Raw genomic sequence first — 18,573 nt, forward strand, 5'->3', positions numbered from 1 at the left:
AGGTTCCATGGATTCCTATGGATCCTCCAGAGCAGCCTTTCTCTTCCAGGGTTCCAAGGATTCCAAGGGATCCTCCAAAGCAGCCTTTCTCATCCAAAGTTCCATGGATTCCCAGGGATCCTCCAGAGCAGCCTTTCCAGGGATCCATGGATTCCTAGGGTTTCTTCAGACCAGCCATTCCAGGGTTACATGCGTTCCACCAGAGCTGAGGTTTCCTTGAGGTTGCTAGGGGTTCTCTGATATAAGGTAACCACTAAAACCTGTCTGTAAGAGGTGCATTGTTGCCAATGACCACAACAGTAAGGAGCATTTTTTTCTCCGATCATCACGCAAATGTACCATGAGCCCGTAGACATGAACGGTCACAGGCGGCTGTAGGCAGATATGTACCGCTACCTGAGCAAAATGGCGCATGCACGTGGATGCAAGTTCCCAAATACAGGATCTTATGTCTGCGTGCACACGCCGTTTTACGCAAAGCTGCGTACAGCCGCCCGCGATCATTCATGTCTATGGACGCAACACCAGGGGCTCCTGGGCACCAGGAAATGCCAGTCGGTATATGCTGGATGAGCCCCAACTTTTTGGGGGGGCTTACTTTCCAGCATCCTCCCAAAGCGAGCATGGTGCACTCCCTGCAGCATTTAGAAGACTGTGACCGTGCGTCATCAGGGGGTCAGCTACAAGAACTCCAAAGAGACAACCGGCTCCTGATGACATCACAAAACATGATGGCGGTGCCCCAAACGCCCTTCCGCGACAGCTTACAGCAAGACAGCGCTGAATTCGCTGGGCGGGTGGGTTAATTTAGCACTTCGGAAAGAAAAGGATAAGTGGGGGGGGTTACAAAAAAAATGGAGGGGGGGTGAAGTTTCTCTTTAAAAGAAGTAACCTGAATGAAGTAGGAATAGAAGGATGTGCCCTGTGACCTCCCCCCTCCGATCCAGCACAGCGGCGCCTCCGATCGCCACATCTATGTTGCTAAGTGGGAGTCAGATCTTTACCTCTTCTATCTCCGTTGCTATGGCACATCTCCAAGGCGATGCTGCCCCCCCAGGCAAGGGTTAATGAGACGCGCGTGCGCACTCGGCCCGCAACTGCTGAGACAGCAGCCTGTCGCGCGCCAGTTCAAAAGGCACCGGGGAGTGATGGAGAGGGGAGCGCGCGGCTAGAGGGGGAGCGCCGACCTAGACCATGGCCACCTGCTACTCCCCCTCACTGGGACGGGGGGCCTGAGGAGGATGGAGGACACTGGGGGCCACGCACAGCACACGCAGGCCTCCCACGGGGTAAGCACAGCTCCCATCAGTAGCATGTAGAAGAATTCTTCCTAGAAACTCCAAGATCCTTCCCATACACAGCACTGCCCAGCACAGAGCCCACAGAGCTGACTATCACTTCACCATGGCTGTTATGGGGTCCCGTCCTATCAGTCATTATATCAGCGAGGGTTCAGGGTGATATTATTGGCATTGCTAGGTTACAGAAGTGACGTGCAAGGTCATGGTATGGGGGCCAGGGGCTGCCTCGGAGAGACCTGTGCAGCCCAGGTGATGGGACTTTAAAGCAGCTGTTCTCATCCTGGATTCTGTGGATTCCTGGGAACCTCCAGACTAGTCTTTCCAGGGTTCCATCGATTCCTAGGATCCCTCCAGAGCAGCCTTTCCAGGGTTCCATCGATTCCTAGGATCCCTCCAGAGCAGCCTTTCCAGGGTTCCATCGATTCCTAGGATCCCTCCAGAGCAGCCTTTCCAGGGTTCCATCGATTCCTAGGATCCCTCCAGAGCAGCCTTTCCAGGGTTCCATCGATTCCTAGGATCCCTCCAGACCAGCCTTTCCAGGGTTCCATCGATTCCTAGGATCCCTCCAGACCAGCCTTTCCAGGGTTCCATCGATTCCTAGTGTCCCTCCAGAGCAGCCTTTCCAGGGTTCCCAGGATCCCTCCAGACCAGCCTTTCAAGGGTTCCATCGATTCCTAGGATCCCTCCGATCCCTCCAGACCAGCCTTTCCAGGGTTCCTAGGATCCCTCCAGACCAGCCTTCCTCATCCAAGGTTCCTTGGATTCCTATGGATCCTCCAGAGCAGTCTTTTCCCTTCCAGGGTTCTGTAGATCCTCAGGGATCCTCCAGAGCAGCCTTTTCTCATCCAGGGTTCTGTGGATTCTCAGGGATCCTCCAAAGCAGCCTTTTCCCATCCATGGTTCTGTGAATTCCTAGGGATCCTCCAGACAAGCCTTTTCCCATCTAGGGTTCCGTGAATTCCTAGGGTTCCGTGAATTCCTAGGGTTCCTCCAGAGCAGCTGTTCTCATCCAGGGTTCTGTGAATTCCTAGAGTTGCTCCAGAGCAGCTGTTCTCATCCAGGGTTCCATGGATTCCTAGGGGTCCTCTAGAGCAGACTTTCTCATCCAGGGTTCCATGGATTCCTAGGGGTCCTCTAGAGCAACCTTTCTCATCCAGGGATCTGTGAATTCCTAGAGTTCTTCCAGAGCAGCCTTTCTCATCCAAGGTTCCGTCTATTTCTGCGGATCCTCCAGAGCAGCCTTTTTCATCCAGGGTTCTGTGGATTCCTATGGATCCTCCAGAGCAGCCTTTTTCATGCAAGGTTCTATGGATCCTCCAGAGCAGCCTTTTTTATCCAGGGTTCTAGGGATCCTCCAGAGCAGCCTTTTTCATCCAGGGTTCTATGGATTCCTACAGTTTCTCCAGACCAGCCTTTCCAGGGTTATATGGGTTCCTCCAAAGCTGAGGTTTCCTTGAGAGGTTTCTAGGGGTTCTTTGAGATTAGGAAACCATTAAAACCAGTTATTCTTTTACCTGTCTGTAAGCGGGGCATTGTTTCCAATGAACACAACAGTAAGGAGCTTTTTTTTTGTTTTTGTTTTTCTTTTCACTGACCATCACGCAAATGTACCATGAGCTGCAGGTACAGTTATATATAGCTGGGGTTCAATGCGACCCGAAGGTGTGTGTGGTGTTTTTTTTTTTTTTTAAGGGTTCCTCAATGTTAAAAGGTTTTCGAGGGCCTACTCCAGGGGTTCCTCGAGGAGTAATTTTTGCCTTTCAGATAAGTAACCACAAAAAACAAGGGTCTTCTTCCCATTTAAGGAGCATTCTTTACCATGGACCATCTGCTAATGTCCTGTGAGCTGTAATAATTGGCAGGGGTTCTCGAAGCCAGAAAGCTATTTCATGGGTTCCTCCGTATTAAAAAGATTAAGAAAAGCTGCTTTAAATTGTAACTTCACTTTTGTGTCTGCGTTGGTGCTGTACAGCAGGGCACTAAATAATACGTTTTTAAGAGGTCCCATTACTTAATGAATGTCCTTTTTGCACAACCTTTTTGAAATTTCCATTGTGAACTTTTGAAAGTGTTATATTTCTGTTCTGTGGCAGCCTTTCTAAATCTTTTTACTTCAGTGGAAAACTTTTAAAGTAATTTTCAAGTCTCCAGGAACCCCTGGATAAATCAGTTCATTGGTGGTCAGTGGGAAGTATGCCACCCTTTCAGACATCTAAAAAGCGCAATGATGTCTTGCGGCTGGCTCTGCAGTGGCATTGCCTCCGGAACTATGCAGGCACCATTAAATGTGAGGTGAATCAGCCACAGTACAAGGAACCCCAAGCAACCTCTGCAGGAACCTTGGGTGAAAATGCCTGCTCTGGGTTTTCTGTAACCATAAACTAGTGGGTTTCACATAATATTGTTCAGTTTCCACATTGCAACAGACAAAGTCTGAGCATTTTCAGTCAATACCAATGGAAAGCCCAAGGCCACTTGGAAAATTATTTGAATAATATTGGTAAAGAAAACTACAGCGATGAATATGTTTGCTCAGGTTTCTTTTGTGGTCTAATGGGGAGATTTCTTTTTTAGATACTAGGGTTGGATAGGCTGCCCCCCCATCCGTGGCTGTTCAACAACGTAGGTAACAAGTAGAAAACTGCTTGATAACTGGTGGTTTTTTGGCTTCCAGCACTAGCCCAAAATAAATGGCAGAAGAGGAATGCAGAGGGAAGGGCATGTGTCATCTTCTGCATTCTTGTTGCCACCACCTGTCTTGGGCAAGTGCTTGGAGTTGTGCCAAGCACCAGTTGTCAAGCAGCGGTCTCCTTGCTAGCTGTGATGTTGGAAGACCACAGGGAAAAGGGAGCAGGGCATCCTGTCCGACCTTGTCACTAGGCTCCTGAAGCACCAAGGAACATGGGACAAAGTACTTCATGGACCTTGTCCCCTGGAGGACAGAAGACTGAAAAATTGAAGTGAAAGTTCTTTGAATGACAACTTCACCTTTTAAAAACAAAACACCCCACCCTCCTTGGTGCCTTACCTAATCCAACCTTGCCAATGTTGCAGCCAGCAACAGCACCCAGGGCTTTCAGATATGGGCCAGCATAGGACCTCCTATGGGTCAGTGTCCATGTCTAATACAGTCGCTAGGTCCAGGTAGCATCACTGCACTCTTTAGCAGCCAACACCTGCCAACTTAGGTATTTTAGTGCACGTTGTAAAGCAGACAGGAGCGATGAGGGCTCACTGACAAGGTAGGAATCCAAAGATTTGTTTTGACCCTTTACAAAGACAATGTCACTTCTCTCTGAATGGGCAATACAACATGGTCTCTTGAAGTCTGATGGCCCAATCCTTCCTTTAAGTGAATGCTCACAAACAAAAGGACTGCAGCCCTCTGATTTGTGGGAGTACAGTAACATCTTCGATTTAGCTAACTTCTTCCAACTTTCACGCCTTGTGACATATCAGAACAAGCAAGTCACATGCATAGTTGTGTTTGATATCCTAACGCTCTTCCTCAGTGTGATACGTACACAGCTCACAGTCATTTTACATTTCAGGTTCCACCAATGGCTTGGGGATTTGTCTGGTGCCACCAACTGCCGTAGAATTTGAACGTTTGCAGGTCAGCCTGTATATGAACGTCCAGTTTGATGTTTAAGTCAGGATTATCACTCTTCCTGCACAAAATGAAGAAGCAGAATATAAGGACTCTCTCTCTGATTCTGTGCATGTTTTCCTATCTCTTGGTGGGAGCTGCTGTCTTTGATGCCCTCGAATCAGAGTCTGAAAGCTCTAGAAAACGGATCTTGGAGGAAAAAAGGACTGACCTGAAAAAGAAATATCATTTTTCTGACGAGGACTATCGAGAGATTGAGCGTGTGGTTCTGCAGTCTGAGCCTCACCGTGCAGGCAAGCAGTGGAAATTTGCCGGCTCCTTTTATTTTGCTATTACGGTAATTACTACCATAGGTAAGAGTTTGCCTATTTATTCAATCACATTCATTCCAGACAGAGCACAACATATATCCTGCCTTTGATTTAAATAGCAGACTGTAGTAAATGGTGTATTGTGTCCTGAAAAGAAACCTTTTAACTTTTCACACTGATTGCATGCTCTTTAAAATCTAATCTTTTTTGCCTTCAGTTTTTGGCATTGTCCAGGGGTGTCAAACTGGTGGATCTCCAGCTGTTGCAAAACTACAAGTCCCATCATGCCTCTACCTTTGGGAGTCATGCTTGTAACTGTCAATCTTGCAATGCCTCATGGGACTTGTAGTTTGGCAACAGCTGGAGGGCCGCCAGTTTGAAACCTGTGAATCTAACCAGTTAAAGAAGGTTGCCTTTGTTTTCTTTTTTTGCTTTTTGTTGGTTTTCCAAGAAAAGCTTATTAAAGAGGAACTTCAGTCCCCTTGATTGTGGCTGTGCCCCTCTCCACCGGTGCTGCCATTTTCGGTACGCAGATGCACTGCAGGGCTCTTCGGGACTTAGCAGAGCCTTGTGGCGGATCTACGCACGCGCTGAACTGTGCTCATTCACACATAGGACTGGATGTCCCGGACCCCCTTCACTGCACCACGCTTGTGTAGATGTTTCAAAGGTCTCTGCTGGGTCCCAAAGCCTAGCAGAGACCTTCAGTACATCTGTGCGTGTGTGCGCAATGTCATTCTCGCCTAGGCAAGAAAGGGGATAGTGCTGCCTTGAAAAAAAAAAAATAGATCCAATTATAGAGGGAGGGGGCCGCAGCCAGGTATACCCTCTTCGGATGAAGATCCACCTTAAAGTTTTGTATGCAATTTTACCTTCATGCATTCTTTGCATTAAAGTAAAAACTCCCCAGTACCCTTTTTTTTTTTTTTTTTCCTTTGCCCTTCCCCTTCTTCAAACAACTCTTCAATGACCACTGCCCATTCCTCCATGATCTGTGCTGCTTCCCCGATCTTCGGATTGTAGAGGACAATACTGAGGGCAGCTGAGCGATAGGCTCCTGCTGCCATCAGTCAAATTGCTACGGGAAGGGACTATCCGGGTGCTATGTGCATCGGTGACTCCTTAGCAGCCAGCTAGCTAAAGAGACAGCTGCAGTCCTGAAGAGGGGCCAATGCCCTGGAGAAGAATAGTGATCTTTATACATGTATAAAGAAAAAAAAACATCTTCCTCTAATGCAAGTGAGGACTTTCTGCTAAAAGGAAAAAAAAATAATAAATAGGGATTTAATATCCCTTTACACCCCGGTCACACTGGATGCGAACTGGCATGCAATTTGCATGCCATGCGACTTGCAAATCGCATGCCAAGTTGCATCCTATTGTCCACAATTACAGCGGTCATATTGGTGCAGTTCTGACTTGGTCAGAGATTTCTACAGTAGTACATGCACTACTTTTGTTGCGTTTTTTTTTCTTTTTTTTTTTTTCCATAAACATCGGTGTCAGATGTCTTGCAAATCGCACCTGAAATTGGCATGTCATCTGACTTTGAAATCGTGCGACTTCACTGTAAGTCGCACAATTTCAAAGTTGGGTTTGTTGTGACCGGGGTGTAAATCTCACAAGGATCCTAATAGAACTGAAAGAAAATTGTCTTGGTTGCTCATAGTAACCTTCAAAATTCCAGTTCACATTTGTCTCATGCAGGTTAAGCTGGCCACACTTTACAAATTGATTGTACAATTACCTCTGGCTTGTGAACACATTATCTAGTCGGTATATAATAAAATACGGTATACTTTCAGGTGCTCCTGAGATGTTGACTGACATTTGAGATCGTTTGACTCGTCTTTCAGTCGCTCAAAAAAATGCTTTAAGCTACTTTTGAGTCTTTGATCTACATCAAGCTGCTTTTGCATTCACATTGGTTTGCATGGAGAAGCTCAGAGGCAAATAAATGCCCCCTGTACATGAGCCCTTGGGTATACCATGAAATGTGTAACTTGAAGGCCAACTTAATTACCACATTTTGTTTGCATCTGGGTTACTTTTATTCCCCAAGTTACTATGGTAACACTGAACTACTCTGATGGGGGGGGGGGGGGGAAGTAAAGCAAATTGTTTAAAAAAATTACATTGAAGGAAAAAAATGTTATATATATATATATATATGTATATATATATTTTTTTTTTTTTTTACATTAACATGTCACCAGTCAGTGTCCCTGATCACTGCCACGCCAGTGATATGATACCTTGAGGCTGTACTGCGCCGGTGTCCGTATATTACTTTTTTTTTTTTTAATTTCATTTCTTCATTTTCCAAAAAAATGACAACATCAAGAAACTTGCCATGCCTCTTACTAAATACCTCAGCCTGTCTACTTTCTGAAAAGGGGTCATCTGGGGGGTATTTATACTGTTCTGGCATTTTAAGGGCCTCAAGAAATGAGATGGGCAGTTTGTGCATCAGGATTGATCAATTTTCAAATATATATCTAATAGTTTGTGGACTCTAACTTTCCTACAGACTAAATAATAATCGGGTGTGGATGTTTTGGAAAAAACTACTTGTCCAGGGGCTAAATCAATGCCCCCATCTACTTGTCCCGCATGATAATCTACTTGTCCAGAAAAAAAAAAAAATAGTTTTACCAAAACTGCATTTAAATCGGAGGTGATATTAGGAATGTCTGGGGCTTTTAAAAAAAAAAAGGGGCTTTATGGCGATTTTAAACGTTTTAATATTTTTAACATTGCGCTGTTTATCTCTTCCTCCCCTCCCTGCCTCTCTCCAGCACCGCATACAGGGACTAGCAGGGAGGGGAGAGACCTTGCAGTGTGATGAACACCGATTGGCTGCTCCTCAGGAAAGGGGAGGGTTGGGCTTATCCTTTACCCCTTTCGCTGCCAGAGCCGTTTTTTGCACAAGTTTAAAAAAAATAATTTTAGTCCTGAAGATTACATAGAACCCCCTAACATATTTTCTGAAAGCAGAGACCCTAGAGAATAGTTGTAGATCCAATTTTTTTATGTCGCATGATATTACTGAAAATTTCAGTAAAAAATACAAGCAAGCTCATTTTAGGGCACAGAAAAGTAACAAATTACCATATTTTGTTTGTAAAATAAAAAAGATGAGGTTGCAGCGAGTAAATAGATATGCAGCTTGCCAAACCTTAACTGTGTGCACACTCGTGAAATGGCGACGAATGTAACCTCCCTGGCGGTATTCCCAAGTGTAGCTCGGGGTATAGTTTCAGTACCACAAGGGGTAACCCTGAGCTGCACTCGGGCTTACCATGCGGTGATGCTCCGGGATCTCTTCTTCACTTACCTTGTCCTGCGCGCCCGCGATGTCTCCCCTGCAGTGTCCCCAACAATGTCCTCCAGCCAATGCCAGCATCTATCTTCTGGGTTCTGTCCCCTGCGAGCGTCGGGATGTATGGAGACGGAACGGCGGGAAATTTGAAAATGACAAAAAGTGACATTCACTAAAATCACTAAAATCACATAGTATAACATTACTGTATCAAACCATTTCACATACATTTTGTCCCGAGTGCTTTGTCCTGTGCCCTACCTACATTTTTACTGTGCTTTCTGCCTGGAAACTGAGAAATGTCCATGGCGTCCAAAAAGCGTCCCTTTAGGTCAAAAGCGGTTTTAGACCAGCTAGAGAACAGCGATAGTAAATTAGAACCACTTGCAGAATTGAGTGATAATGATTCGTGGGGGAAATTCGTCATCAGACACTGAAAACGATTTTGTAACTTTGCTCAGTGATGTGTGAACTTGGTGCTCTATTTCTAATTTCAGTGTTTTTGGTTTGATTATATTATTGAATTAAATTTATTATATTATTATTTCTTATGATTATTTATTAAATTATAATTTATGATTTTGTGTTTCAAATTTTAGCACACCCGGGATGTTTACTAGACTCTTGTTCGGACAGATTTCAGTGAGTTATTACTAAGAATTACAGGCCTACAATAAAAAATATATATATTTCCATGCAAAAAAAAGTACCGCTTTGAGCACAGAAATACTGACATAATCAGACGGCTAGGGAGGTTAAGTACCCTATATTTTCTATAGGTTGACACGTTTTAAGATCCTTATAGGTCATCAGTTTAGTGTTACCGAGGAGGTATGGTGCTAGAATTATTGCTCTCATTCTGGCGTGTGCGGCGATATGCAATGTGTATTGGAATTGATGTTTTCATGGGTAGGTGCCCCAGTGTGTGCTTTTACATTTGTATGTGGGGTGGGGGCCTCAATTTTTTTTTTTGGGGGGCATGGTATGTGCTTGGGTGTAACTTTCATTTTTTACAATTAAAAGAAAAAAACAAAACAAAACTTTTTTTTTTTTTTTGTTTTTTGTTGCTATTTGTACTTTTTTCATTATAGAAGAAAAAATTAAAAACCCCAGTGCTGATCAAATACCACAAAAAAAAAACTAAGTGTGTGAAAAGAAATTATATACATTTCTTTTGTATACAGCGTTGCATGACCGCGCTATTACCAGTTAAAGGAACTCAGTGCTGAATAGCAATAAATGGCCTGGTCATGAATGGGGCAAATCTTCTGGAGTTTAAATAGTTACATAGTTAGTCTGGCTGAAAAAAGACAAAAGTCCATCCAGTTCAACCATAAAAAAAAAAAGCGGAACTCCCATGTTGACAAAAACCCCAACATACTTGTACTCACACACAGTACTTATCCCTGGCAGTAGGGGTCTCCACAGTGCATGTTGCATTACAGGATGAGGGGGGAAGAGGTGTTGGGGCATTTTTAGGGAATTTTTGTGTCGTAGTCTGCAGGCTGTTTAAAAGTATGGGCAGATTTGGCACATTTTCTGTCCATCACTTTATTAATTACAGGTACTTGTATAGTGCTGTCAATTTACACAGCGCTTTACATATACTGTACATTCACATCTGTGTACAATCTAAGGTCCCTAACTTACATACACATACTAGGGCCAATTTAGACAAGAGCCAGTTAAGCTACCAGCATGTCTTTGGAGTGTGGGAGGAAACCCACGCAGGCACAGGGAGAACATGCAAACTCCAGGCAGGTGGTTCCGTGGTTGGGATTCGAACCAGCGACCCTAATACTGCCAGGCGGAAGTGCTAACCTTTTAGCCCCTGTGCTACCCACTTACTACATCTTGGCTGAATACTTATTTTTGTATTGTGCTGCTCTGGTTTTACCCTTTCGTGACCAGAGACGATTGATTCCTAGGCTAAATTGTGCATCATCAGCATGCATCAGTTACCGTAACAATCTTTCCATGACTTACTTACACCCTTTAATAATTTGTATACATATTTATTATTTACTAAGGGCATTTAAAGGATAAGTTCACTTTTGGAAACATGGTGCATTTTCCACCTGTTTTTAGGGTGAAACATGTTCCCACTGCTGCCCGCTTCACTGCATCAAGTGACAGCTAGTGGGGGATCTGGAGGGCTGCTTGGAGATGGAGAAATTCATTACAGGCAGTGCTGGTCTGTTCTAGGTGCTTCTCAAGCAACTGGTGTTGCCTGCTCAGCACCTTCCACATTTAGAGCCAGTTCACACCACATGCTGTGCAGTGTGTGGTGCTGTTTTTTTTTTTTTTTTTTCTGCATCAAAAAACACGTGGAAGTCTGTTTATATGGTTTCCAATGGCATAATTCACAACAGTGCGTTCCAGTTCCAGAAAAGGTAGAACAAGCTGCTTTTTCTTTTTTGTTTTGTTTTTTATTTTTTTTTTCCCTACACTGGACAGTACTGGAATGCAGTAAAATGCATACAAACCGCACCAGACCCCAGTACAGTTAAGAGGAAAAAAACATCTTGAAATGCATCAAAAACACATTGAAACACATCAAAATCACGATAAAGCTGCACATGCAGAAGTGCATCCAGAAAAGATCTGCAATGTGTTTTCCAGTTCACACCAGATGCAGTCCAGTGCTCCCCTCTTTTTTTTTTTTTTCTTTGCATCAAAAATGCATGAACAGTAGGTTATATGGGTTCCAATGGCCTAGTTCACACCAGTGCGGTCAGTTCCAGTGCAGAAGAGAAAAAGTAGTTGCATTTTTTTCTGCTCTGAACTGTACTGGAACACGGCAAAGCACATAAAGAACACAGATCCCTATTTAGGATGAATAAAAAAACGCAAATGCCTAAACGCATCCAGACTGCATTTCTGTGGTGTGAACTTAGAGAATTTCTTGTGTGGTGTTTTTTTTTTTTTTGTTTTTTTCAATAAATACAAAGCATTCTTTGACTGAACAAGATTGTGGTGTCATCTGCTGCTACTCTCCATCTCATTTAATCAGAGGGTCAATGAACTACCTAGAGTGCTCATGAGTGGTGCAAGCCGTCAGCCACAAAGGCTATCAGTACATGTAGTTTCCCCTTCACGGAACTCTGTGAATGAATGAGGTGGCTGCATGGACGGAGCCCCGCACGGCCAAGTTCTCTTCAACTTGTGACAGTGGGTACAGGAAGGAGATCCCAGGCCTGCTGTCACAACGAGGGGGGTGATTGGTGAGAGGGTGCAGGAGTGGGAACATGTTACATGTTTCGCCCTAAAAACAGATGGAACATGTTCCCAAAGGTGAACTTACCCTTTAAAAGACCAGTGGTTGGCGACTTGAGCCAGTATTTGCATCTCCAGCAGCCCTCTGGATGAGAGATCAAAGAAATAGGCTGAACCAAACTAGGCCAACGTAAGTTTCTCAAAGAAAATTCCTGGAGTTCAACTTAAATTTTGCAACACAAGGGCATGTATAACAATCTGCCATAACCCATCTAATATTGGGTAGGTTCCTCTTTTGCCATCCAAACAGCCCTAATCTGTTGAGGCATGGACACCACTAGACCTCTGAAGGTAGGCTGTGGTATGTCACCAAGCCGTCAGTAGCAGATCCTTTAAGTCCTGTGAGTAGTGAGGTGGGGGCCTTCATGAATCAGACTTTTTTTTTTTGTTTATGGAGCTCATGTCACAGATGTTCAATGGCTTGGAGAATTTGGAGGCCAAGTTCACACCTCAAACCTTTCTTGAAACATTTTTTGCAATCTAGCAGGGTGCACTGTCCTAATGAAAGAGGTCACTGCCGTTAGGGAATACAGTTTCCATGAAAGGGATATACCGTATTTGCCGGCGTATAGGACGACTTTTTACCCCTTGAAAATCTTCTCAAAAGTCGGGGGTCGTCTTATACGCCGGTATACGGCATACTGACACTTTTTAGGGGGGCGTTGCCGCCGCCGCCCCCCCCTTCCCCCAATGGAAGGGACACTAAGTACAGGGGTGGGCAGCGGCTGTTTCTTACCTGGTTCCGGTCCCACGACGATCCGGTCCAGGAAGCGCGGCTGCGCCTTCAGTTCGGCCACTGGATGTTCGTGCGGCTGCTCGGCTCCGCCTCCTCACCAGTGATTGGCCGCCAGAACTGTAGCTCAGGAAAGGCACACAGGCGGCCAATCACCGGTGAGGGGGTGGAGCCGAGCGGCCCCGCGAAAATCGAGTGCAGGACCAGCAGGTAAGTGGTCAGTGTAGAGGTGCTGCTGCAACCACATATGCTGGCTGCAGCAGCACCTTACGAGAACAGGGTCAGCAAGTGTCAGTGGGAGGAATAGTGCCCCATCATTGGTGTCACTGATACCAATGATGGAGCACTATTCCTCCCACTGATACCAATGATGGGGCACTATTCCTCCCACTGACACCAACGATGGGGCACTATTCCTCCCACTGACACCAACGATGGGGCACTATTCCTCCCACTGACACCAACGATGGGGCACTATTCCTCCCCCCCGCTGACACCAACGATGGGGCACTATTCCTCCCCCCCGCTGACACCAACGATGGGGCACTATTCCTCCCCCCCGCTGACACCAACGATGGGGCACTATTCCTCCCCCCCGCTGACACCAACGATGGAGCACTATTCCTCCCCCCCGCTGACACCAACGATGGGGCACTATTCCTCCCCCCCACTGACATCAACGATGGGGCACTATTCCTCCCCCCCACTGACATCAACGATGGGGCACTATTCCCCCCCCCCACTGACACCAATGATGGGGCACTATTCCCCCCCCCCCCCACTGACACCAATGATGGGGCACTATTCCACCCCCCACTGACACCAATGATGGGACACCATTCCCCCCACTGACACCAATGATGGGACACCATTCCCCCCACTGACACCAATGATGGGGCACCATTCCCCCCACTGACACCAATGATGGGGCACCATTCCCCCCACTGATACCAATGATGGGGCACTATTCCTGCCACTGATACCAATGATGGGGCACTATTCCTGCCACTGACACCAATGATGGGGCACTATTCCTCCCATTGATACTAATGATGGGGCACTATTCCTCCCACTGATACCAATGATGGGGCACTATTCCTCCCACTGACACCAATGATGGGGCACTATTCCTCCCACTGACACCAATGATGGGGCACTATTCCTCCCACTGACACCAATGATGGGGCACTATTCCTCCCACTGACACCAATGATGGGGCACTATTCCTCCCATTGATACTAATGATGGGGCACTATTCCTGCCACTAATGCCAATGATGGGGCACTATTCCTGCCACTGATACCAATGATGGGGCACTATTCCTGCCACTGATACCAATGATGGGGCACTATTCCTGCCACTGATACCAATGATGGGGCACTATTCCTGCCACTGATACCAATGATGGGGCACTATTCCTGCCACTGATACCAATGATGGGGCACTATTCCTCCCACTGATACCAATGATGGGGCACTATTCCTCCCACTGATACCAATTATGGGGCACAATCCCTGCCACTGATACCAATGATGGGGCACTATTCCTGCCACTGGTGTGCATTGGAAGAGGGGTAGTCTTATACGGCGAGTATAGCTCAAACACTAAATTTTAGCAGGAAAAGGAGGGGGGTCGTCTTATACGCCGGCAAATACGGTACTTAGTTAGCCACAATGTTCAGGGAGGTGGTATGTGCCGAGCAACATCCACATGAATGGCAGGACCCAAGGCTTCCCAGCATTGCCCAAAGCCTCTGTCGGCTCTCCTTCTTCCCATAGCATTTCTATGGTGTGAACTTTGAGAATTTCTTGTGATATTATTTTTTTTTCCATAAATACAAAGCATTTACTGATTTAACAAGTTGAAGATTGTGATGTCGTCTGACCGGTTTGTGGCTACACAGCCCCATACACAGCAAACTGTGATACCTTTTTGTGTTTTTTGTTTGTTTTTTTTCTGCTTTCAACACCTCAACTTCAGGGACAACATGTTTACTTGCTGCCTAATATATCCCACCCACTTACAGATGCTATTGTAACAAGATAATCCTGTAGTTATGGCTGATCGGCGTATGTAGTACAGTGAAGTCCTGCTCCCTTCATGCTAACCCTTCCTCTCTTCAGTTTTTTAACCAAGATGTTGAGATAAGTGGGATATACTAGACAAACCAGCCACTATTCTATTCTATTTGATCGTGCTTCACAGAGCTGTCACCACAGCTACAGTATATGGTAACTGCATTTACAGATCCATTTATATACATTTTTAATGTTGGAAGGGGGAATTTTAGATTTTGTATATACCGGATTATCCCTTATTTTGTATATGCTGTAAGAAAAATCTTGCATAAAATATGGATGAAGGTTATCTTGTTATTTTTGCAGTGATGAAAGTTACGTGACCATGGAAACAAACATTGTCTTTGTTATCCTATATCCTTCTGTTTCTCCTGCTCCCGGAATGCTAGCATTTAATGTGATCATTCAAGATATCGAAATCCAAGATCCAACACAAGGATGGTTGTTCGTCGCCTTCCTCCCAATTAGTCCATCTTCCTTCAAAGAAATGGCGTAACTGTCCAGCTTGTAAATGCCAGCCTAGCCCTGCGCCAATGTTGATGGACAGCGGTACATCAATACGGCCATTAAAGATGCAGTTTGTTTTTCACCCCTTATGTAAGTGTACCTAACATCCCATGATGGACCCTTTGGTTTATTTTACACCTGTAATTAAAGTTTAGAAAGGCCTTTCTCAGCCTTTTCAACACAGAGGAACTCTTGAAATTAAGGATGCCCTGGTACCATTTTTAATCTGTGCGTACAAGTACCGATACTTTTGGTCAGGTACTTGTTGATACCAAGTACCAATGCCTTTGTGGTGTGATTTGAGCCCATACAAAATGAATGGGCTCAAATTGCACTGCAAAGAATTGCATGTGATGTGGACAGGAATGCGGTGCAATTCCTGTCCAAATCGCATGCGGTTTCCAAAACCGCTCCTGGGTGAACCCTGGCTTGTCATAGGGACTTTGAGCCCGAGTTCACACTGGAGCGGTGCAGGAAACCTCCCTGCATGACTAGTATTGCTTTCGGTATCGGTAACGTTTGCATGAGCGTATGCAAGTACTTGGTATCGGCACCAATATGTGTGCAACTCTACTTGAAATAGATTTCTGGTCTCTTGGAACCCTACTAAAAATGACTAGATCTACAACTCATGATATGTTAGTGGGAAGCATGTTCCTTACCCATGCGGTCATTGTGAAGAATTCCCCCCCTTACCGATAGCTAAAAAGATCACTGGTGTCAGTGGGAACTTACCTGAGAGGAAGAAATTTCTCATTGCTCAAGGAATCCCTAACGGTCTCTGGAGGAACTTTCATGGAACCCTGGTTGGGAAACCCTGCTCTGAAAGGTGCCTGGTCTAATTCAAGCAAGCCTTTACTGAGAGAATATGTAGGCTGCAATTGCTGATCTCCCTTGTGGAAATGTTAGTTGCCAGGTCACCATGCAGATCTAGTGACTTCAAGTGGTTGTAAAGCTTCATAATTTTTTTTTTTTTCTTAAAATAACAAACGTCGGCAAGCTCTCAATCCGAGTGGTACCACAGCCTGGAGAGAGTCCAAGGCAAACATTTCTCTATGGTTTCCTGGGTCAATGGAGCTTCGTTCCTGTTGGCTATATTGTGGCCATCTTGGGTCAGCAGGGTCTATTTACGTCCCTATGACAGCTTGCAGCTTCACAGCCGGATGGCCACTGCACATTCGCGATTAACGCTGCACTTTCTCAATCGTCTCATAGTCTTCTGGGACCTGTCATGTGTCCCAGAAGACTACAGGGAGCGAGGGGGGAGGACAACTTTCGCTTCCGATCGCCTAGGCGATCGCAGCATATGTGGGAGCGGGTACCTGTCAATTTCAGGTACACGCTCCCCAAAGGTGCCAATCCTTAATGGTAAGCGGAGGACCAGTCCTTTTAAAGTGTAACTTCCCCTTTTGGGTGGAGCGCCACTTTAAATACTGGAATGTTGTTTGATAGAATAGAGCTGTTGAATTCACAAAACACAAGCTAAAATGAACCTGTGCCCAGACTATGCACATTAAAATAAATGCACATACTGAAGTAACGATAAAAGCACAAAATTAAACAAGCCGTCATTCACCTCTGTAGCTATTGTGGGGAATTTCATCTTCAAAGTTAACAAAAGGAGCACTCAAATCTTAGAGGAATTTTTTTACTGTTCTTTTCTATTGCAGCAGAATCTTGCCATGGATAAGGGGGTACCACCAATCCTGTATGGGGCCCGAGAGCTGGCTTCTTCTCCTCTCCCTCCCTCTTTCAGCTGCTGCAGAGAGAGCCATTCAAGGGATCGGTTCCAGTAATTGCGCTCCCCCCCCCCCATATCACACCCATCACCCTACCCGTGCGCCATAAAATTCCCCCTGTGTGCCCCCCACCCTCACAGTGCTAGCGGAGTCCCTCCTCTCTTTCCCACTGGCAGCTGCAAGCACACAATAGGATCCTTCAGGATGGAGAGTGAGAGAAGGGTGTGGTAAATATGCTATATTTGCCAGCCTACATTTTCCTGAATGAACACAACCATGTTAAAGACAAAGCAGAGACTTAGGTGAGACCCCCCAAACAGACACCCCCCCCCCCCAACACTGACTACAAGAAAGTCAACGCAGAAGTCTGTGATCAGTAAGAGATTTGAAATCTTGTGAATTTTGAAACACAGTCCAGGCAGCCCAAATCTGAATTTGTTTCAACCTTGTCATTTTCATGAGCCAGGTGTAGTTCCATGCAGCATATATAGTCTATTTAAGTATCCCATTCCTGAATGGTAGGGATTTGAGTGGAATGCCAGTGTGTGGGGATCACAGTATGTGCTGCCATGCGAAAGTGGCAAAAGTTTGTGGAGCCTATCTGGGATGGTAGTGCCCATGATTTTAGTGTATAGATCCAAGATTGTGTCTCAGAGTTTCTTGATAGGGTTGCAAGACCACCTGATATGGGACATTGTGCCATCAAGATCACCACATTTCCAACAGTGATTGTGACAGAGGGGTATGTAATATGCAGCATGGTGGGGCAACTGTGCTATGCGGTAAAGATCTTGAGGTTGGTTTCTTGGATTTACTTGCTAAGGAAAGTATCCCATAATTTCTTGATAGGGCTGCAGGACCATCAGATATGAGACATTGTGTCATCATGGTCACCACACTTCCAACAGCCATCAGGACTGAAGGGTACATAATAAGCAGAATGGTGGACCAACTGTACCACCTGGTAAAGATCTTAAAGTTGGTTTCTTGGATTTACTTGCTAAGGAAAGTTGGCTGAGAATAAAGGTTTTATCTCAATCTTTGGAAGAAAAAGAAGTGCATCTTTTGTGATCAAAGGTCTGTGTATCTGGGTAGAGAGGGATGACTGTATATGAAAGAGTATGAGTAGGTTGAGGAGATTTTATGGTTCGAGCCTTCCTGGAGAAAGGAAGTTCCAGAAGGGTCAGTTGAGCAGACAAGGATTGTTTCAGATATCGAGGACAAAGAAAATGAGTTGTTGATAAGCAAGCCATTGTGTTATGTAAGGTGTTACCTGGGGGAAGAAAATATTAAGGGGTGGGGTGTTGCCTTTGGAAAGAATCTGGATTAGGCAAGGATGGGATTTCTTATTGTACAAAAATTGGGTATGGGTCAGGGTAGGTGAGAATACTGGATTTCCAAACAAAGGCATCATGTGACCATGGTTGGGAGAGAGGCCTAATTTGGAGAATATGGCATGTGCAATTTGGTGGGGCAGTCGATGTCTGAACTTGTGGTCAATCCAAAGATCATAGAAGGTCATAAGAAGATAGGGCCTGGTCAGTTCAGGGTAGTTGCGTCGTAGTCTGGCAGTGAAACCAGTCTTGTAAAGATGTGCATTTACATTTTTTTTTTTTTTTTTTTACTGAGTAAATACTTGCATCAGCTGGTGTTTTATAATATCTGACTTCAGCTGTAAATCGTTTAAGTACTAATT

At 45.3% G+C, this 18,573-nt stretch overlaps 1 protein-coding gene across 1 annotated transcript in view; it reads left to right on the forward strand.

The window, feature by feature from the left end:
- The first annotated feature begins 952 nt into the window (after positions 1–952).
- LOC149463861 (potassium channel subfamily K member 9-like) overlaps positions 953–18,573 on the forward strand; it is a 48,705-nt gene continuing 31,084 nt past the window's right edge. Inside the window, exons 1-2 of the mRNA XM_089674367.1 lie at positions 953–1,289; positions 4,853–5,264. Of these exons, the coding sequence (XP_089530493.1) occupies positions 4,946–5,264 (319 nt within the window). The 5' untranslated portion in view covers positions 953–1,289; positions 4,853–4,945. The remainder of the gene's footprint in view (positions 1,290–4,852; positions 5,265–18,573) is intronic.

Source organism: Staurois parvus, unplaced genomic scaffold (assembly GCF_062004578.1).
Source record: "Staurois parvus isolate SC_StPar_1 unplaced genomic scaffold, SC_StPar_1.0 ptg000151l, whole genome shotgun sequence".
Classification (NCBI taxonomy): Eukaryota; Metazoa; Chordata; class Amphibia; order Anura; family Ranidae; genus Staurois; species Staurois parvus.